This window comes from Gossypium arboreum, chromosome 3 (genome assembly GCF_025698485.1).
Source record: "Gossypium arboreum isolate Shixiya-1 chromosome 3, ASM2569848v2, whole genome shotgun sequence".
Lineage (NCBI taxonomy): Eukaryota > Viridiplantae > Streptophyta > Magnoliopsida > Malvales > Malvaceae > Gossypium > Gossypium arboreum.
The window spans coordinates 131,773,182-131,779,573 of NC_069072.1; the positions used below are offsets into that span (position 1 = coordinate 131,773,182).

Below are 6,392 nucleotides of genomic sequence, written 5' to 3' on the forward strand. Positions count from 1 at the left end.
ATATATATATATATAAGATCAAACTGATTTTACTATGAATCATATATATACAAATATATAAAAATATTTGAATGGAGTATTACATAAAATATCAAAATAATATAACATGAAAAGAACTTTAGAGTAATGATTTTATAACATCAAAGTAAAGTTTAAAAATAGTTCAATACATAAAAGGGAGTGAATCCGGAAATAATAGGTACCAATAGAAAACTCAACTAAAATAATATATGTACAAGTATATATTAAAATATTTAAATAAGGTATTATATAAAATGTTAAAATAATATAATATAAAAAGCTTCAAAATAATGATTATATAATAATAATAAAATAATAATGAAAGCAATATGTCTTGCGTAAATGAAAGAATACAAATATTTAAAAATGTAAAAATAATAGACGAATAAATGAATACATAAATAAGTAAATAAATAAAATAAATGTTCATGATATCAAATCTAAAATATTTCACAAAGTAAAAGAATAATAAACAGATAAATATAATATGTACATTAAGTTAGGTACTGCCTTTTAAAATGGATAATACATAAATAATTGAAACAAGTATAAAATGTGAAATTAACCCAGCAAAAGACTGAATTGAAACTCAAGCGAAAGTAAAGGTATAAATTGCAATAAAATAAATAACAAAACCTAAATAAGGATTTAAACAGGACACGCAGAAAAAGAGGGGGACAAAAGGAAAATATCCCCTATCCCTAAAACGGCATCGCTTCAGGCGTTTAACTAGTTTAAACCGTCCGAGGACCAAACTGAAACAATGTTAAAAGTTTGTGATAAAATTAAAAAAAATAAAACTAGGATGGAACTAAATTGAAGCGTACTGTAAAAGTGTAGGGACCGAAAGCAGAAATAAATCAAAAAATGGAAACACGCGGATCCTCTTTGGAAATCGGGTCGGGTCATCGGGTCAGTCGTTTGGGCCTCTGAGTCTAAACCTCAAAACGGCACCGTATAAATGAGCTATATAAGTCAAAAATTTTACTCCAAAATTCATTTAGCCCATCATTTTAAAAAAAAACCTCACAAAACTCTCTCAAAATCCCAGACCCAAATGCAACTCCGGCCAACTAATCCGGCGAGATCCATGGTGGCCACCGGTAGCCGGCGATGTGCTCCCCCGTGCCCGGTTGCCGGAGATCGTAAAAAAGGCACCCTTCAACCCTTTCGGCCCTCCTAAACTCAAATCTGAACTCAAAAACTCCTAAAACCTCACGAAAATGGCCCAAAAGCCACAAAACCTTTCGAGTTTCGGCCTCCTCCGCCGTGGCTTTAACCGGAACCCCAAGGATCTGTCTGCCTTTGGGTCAGGGAAGCAAAAGCCGACGATGTCGACACCGAACAACGGGCACCGAACAACGGGTAACAATCTTTCCCCTTTTTTTACGTATATATGATAGATTCGAAAAAAAAAATAACGAAGATAGAAAAAAAAAATGAAACCTTTCAAATGTCTCTTTGATTAATCTCTGTATTGATAGATCTTGTTTTGCTTTTTGATTCCCTTTTTTTTAAAAAAAAAGAAAGGTTCCCCCTTTTACATTCATCATTCGGCCTTTTAAAGCCGATTTACAAATCCCTATCATATTATTGTTTTCGCTACTGTTCTTGCTGCCTTGCTCTGCTCTGTTCCTTTTCTTTTGTTTGCAGGTGTCTAAGGAGTTGGTGGTGGCGTGTGGGCAATGGTTGCACAGTGGTAGGCATGCTGGCCTAGGAGCGGCGGCTGAAAGTTGGGGCAAGGGTTAGGGTTTCCAAATGTTTAAACATTCTGGGCCTCTTGGGCCTTCAAATTTTGGGTTATTTTTTAATGGGTTTTAATTGGGTAGTAATTATTTATTTGTTTGGGCTTATTAGGCCCGGTCAAATTTGGGCCTCTACAGCTAAATTAACAAATGAAATTTAAGTCCAAAGTTGACCACATATATTTATCTTACTAGTAATTCCAAAAAAATATCTTATAACATTAACATGATTCATCATTCATGAAGCTGCCGATTCTACCTTTCACATAGTAGATTAACAATCTCACTGTTTTTGTGAGGATTAAGATATCAGTTAAATCGAATAAATTAAAATAACTAAATTTATTTATTGGTTTATTCATTCTATTTGCTTATTTGGTTTAGATAGTTGATTATCAGTTTTGAATATTCCGAATAAATAAATCGATCAAGTTATAAACACACCTAATATTGAAATATGGGATAATAAATAATTTGGTCCCTAAACTTATTTATTTGTACTTAGTTGGTCTTTAAATTTATATTCTGTCAACCAGGTTTATTCCTCCACACTAATACTGTTAGTTTGTGCTAACATGACATTTCTAGCCAATCTAGTGGTGCCACAGAACAAACATATTTTATATTTTTATATTTTAATTTATATTTGTCACGTGAAGCATTGAGAGGTTATCACATGGCATCACTAGACTAGTTAGTAGTGTCATGTCAGCACAACTAACGATATTAGTACCCGACGGAATACAAGTTCAAGAACCAATTAAGTCAAAAAAATATTAAGGACCAACTAAGTACAAATGAACAAATTTAAAGACCAAATTATATATTAACCTTTAAAATATCCTATATATATAAATCAACTCAAAAATAAAATATTTAAATATAAAACATTCCAACCCAATTAAATTATTCAAATAAAAAGTAATCCAACCTAATTAATTAATTTGATCTGAATATATTTTTAGAATAATTTGAATATAAAATTACATATTCAAATATAAAATAACAACACAACACGATACAAGCCAATTAATTTACAATGCCTGGTGGGCGTACACGTTCCCGATGACCGGTGCTGCGATTGCAACCATGAGATATTCAAGTGCGGTCACAAATGTAGTAACTCAAACTCTTTCTATCATTCTATCTGTTGTTGCTACACTCACAGTAACAGTTCTGCTTGTGACCACTATACTGCATGTCTTGTCCTACGAGACCTCTTCCCCAATGACATTGCCATTGCTATTAGCGACAGAAAACCAAAATCTCATAGGAGGTGGTTCAATCTTATTAGACATGGAAGCTCAGAGCATAATGCAGACATTGACACTTTCTTGAAATTTGCAATTGGCGACACCAAAGACATAGAAGCTGCGCTGAAAATTTCCACTGCAGAAGCTAAATGAGTTTAGAAACTTCATGCATGTGCCACTGTAATCAGCCTTAGGTTCAACTTTCGTCAGGTTCTTGCCCGTCTTTTATTTATTTATTTATTTATTTTGAGTCTTAAGCAGTCAGACATGCGAGGAACGTCCAATTTGGAGTTTTGAAGGTTTCTAGTGACTATGTGTAGAGAGAAAAGAAGGTTTCTGGGAGTTTCAGCAGAGAGGGTGAAGGAAAGTGTTGAATCTTAGTAGTTGTAAATTTGCAGAGTGTATGTGACAGATGTTGATGTAATAAGCTCTTGCGTTCAATAAAAAAAAAGTTCTGTTACTGTGAGTGAATAAAAAACAATACTAATTGAATCAAAATGTTGACTTCAATTAACAACATTATTTTTTCTTAAGAATGAATGTACATATTTCTATTAATAGTGAAAATCCTAAACAGAATAATAGTGATTTTTATTTACTTTAAGCTACATTTTAGTCATTCATATTTGAAATGTTATGTTTTGGTCACTTATATTATTGCGTTATAATATTTTAGTTATTAAATCGTTAATTGTTGTTAACGGTATAACGATAAGCTGACATAACACGTTAAATTATCATTTCGATAAAATTTTAAGTTAATTTATATCCCATATTTTTCATTTTAAGTAATTTAATTTTTTTATTTTTCATTCTCTTATACTTCTTCCTCTATTTTTCTCCATTCTCCATTTCTTTTAATGTAGTTTTTTTTATATTTTCCATTTGTTAAAATTAGTCCTCATACTTTTTTTTGAACAATTTAAAATTTTCGAATGAGACGAGCTTGTGGACTAGTTTTAACAAATGGAAAACATAAAAAAACTACGTTCAAAGAAATGAAGAAGGGAGGAAAACATAAGGAGAAGCAAAAAAGAATGAAGAATAAAAAGAAAAGAAAGTTAAAAGAAAAAAAAAATTAAATTGTTCAAAATAAAAAAATATAGTGACCAATTATAAAATTTAACTTAAAATTTTCGTTTAAAATAATAATTTAACATGCCACATTTAACTTACTATAATTAAAATATTATAACATAACAACATAAGTGAACAAGGCAAACAAATAATAATAAGCCACTGGCTATCGTCATAAAGAGGGTGTCTTTCTTTTCTTTTTATTCAATCCGTGTATGACCCCATTTCATATTAATTATTTTATTATGGCTTTTTCATGTATTTTGTGATTTTTTTCACATAGGTGCTTGAGTTTAGTTTTATTAAATATTTGAAATAGATATTTCCTAAAATAACAAGCATTAATGATCAAAGTGAATATCTTAGTTATATATATATATATATATATAGTATCTAAAAACACTGTTAATAAATGTACAAATCCCAATAGCTTGAGATTAATTAGTAACAATTTCTTTGCTGTTAAGAATGTACAAATCCCAGTAGCTTGAGAGCTTCCAAATCAATCTGATGTTCTTCCTATCACAACTTCTCTTGCGAAATGCATATTATATGATTGTTTCTTACAAATTAATATATGTTTCTATTTTGCCAATCATGGGACTACATATTGATTTCAAAGGCTATTTTTGGCTGCAATATACATATATAGACCAATCATCAGGTATAGTCTATTGCCATTAGTGAATGTATCGGATGTTAAGAGTGAAATATATATGACAAACAACACATCTATATAAAATCAAACCAGACAAAGTCCTAATTATAATATAAAACAGTACTACAAAATCACAACTAGTTTTAAACATTTCTTTGTACTTTTTACTAACTGCAGGCTTTCTTTTTCTGTGTCACAGTCAGGGTATCCATACTTATTATGAGATTTTCCAGAATCATTGCATTATCCAAGAAATAACTAACCATTTCAATCATATGTGTGTTAAAGCTTGAAATTTCAATCTCCTTGAGGTGAAATGACAAACAAGAAGGAACTTCTAAAGCCTTCCATTAAGTTCCCGCAACAACCTAAAATCATGACATAAAGAAAAAAAGTTATTTGGTTTGTACCATGAATTTAGATGATCCCGAACATGCTTTTGATTTCTTGTAAGTTTATGTAATTGTGGACGTAATTGACACTAAAACAATTAATTGCAACAAATACACGTACATTGACAAAGACTTCATACCAAAAAATTGAGGGTAAGTGTCTTTAGATTCGGCACACGATGTAAAAACTTCACAAGCCAAATTTCTATCCCATTAAAACCATGACCAATAAATTTGAATTCAATAAGGTTGTGAAATATAGGAAGTAGACTTGTTCGGAAAATCTGCACACACAAACTTCGAGTTGTTATATAATGTTAAAAAGGACAAAAAAACACATGAATACTAAGTTTACTAACCCCTTCATTAATGGTTAAACGTAGAACCGTACATTGCAAATTCCTTGAATAAGATGAGTTCCAATTGTTTGAGAATCAATGGTATCACATCCGCAGATGGTAATATGAGCTTTTTCTAGAGTCTTCATGGTACTCAAAGTATAACCTTTTGCTACAACGTCAGTATATTGGAAATAAACAAGATTTGGAGCATTAATCACCACTACATAATTTAAACCTCCGGATTCTCCGAGATCAAAATCTAAAATCAATCTCTTAAGCGAAGGAATTTGGATATTGATCTTGCTTATATTATAAAAATCACATTCAATAAAAGCCAAATCTTCTAAGACATGGCAATTGGAAATTAACCTATGAATGGAATCACCGAAAAATGAGTCTCTAAAGTGCAAAGTCTAAAGATTCCCTAGACAAACGTCAGATGGGAACTTAAACTTATGACCTACTGCATCCAATTTCAGTGTCACCAGTGAGCGGCTAGTGAATAAAACAGCTGGTAAAATATCCTCAAGATAACTTAACTGCAATTCAATTTCCTTAACACCACGGCACAATGCAGCACATATCCAACCAGAGATATCAAAATCATGATCTCCATCATTCCATGAACAAATCTCATGACTTAGCCTAAAGCAATCTAATCTTACCTGATCGGGGGGTTTCAATAAACTATCAACAAAGTTCTTGAAGCTGTCCATATTTCTGTCAGTCAAACCACTCATTGAATAACCCTCAAATTTAATGGTAGAAATTGAAGCAAAGAGGTATCTCCACTTGGTTGAAATAATAGAGGTTCGAACTGCTTCTTTAATGGGAAGGAATGACAAAATATGACAAAGAATAGGATCCGGAAAACTACTGATCCTGTCTTCGACACACATCGCCAT

The 6,392-nt window shown here is 31.5% G+C and overlaps 1 protein-coding gene across 1 annotated transcript; it reads right to left on the reverse strand.

Annotated features, from left to right (window-relative positions):
- Window positions 1–5,900: 5,900 nt before the first annotated feature.
- On the reverse strand, window positions 5,901–6,392 carry LOC108466063 (F-box/LRR-repeat protein At3g59200-like). The gene has a single exon (XM_017766432.2). It carries the CDS (start codon window positions 6,390–6,392, stop codon window positions 5,901–5,903), a length of 492 nt encoding a protein of 163 aa, XP_017621921.2.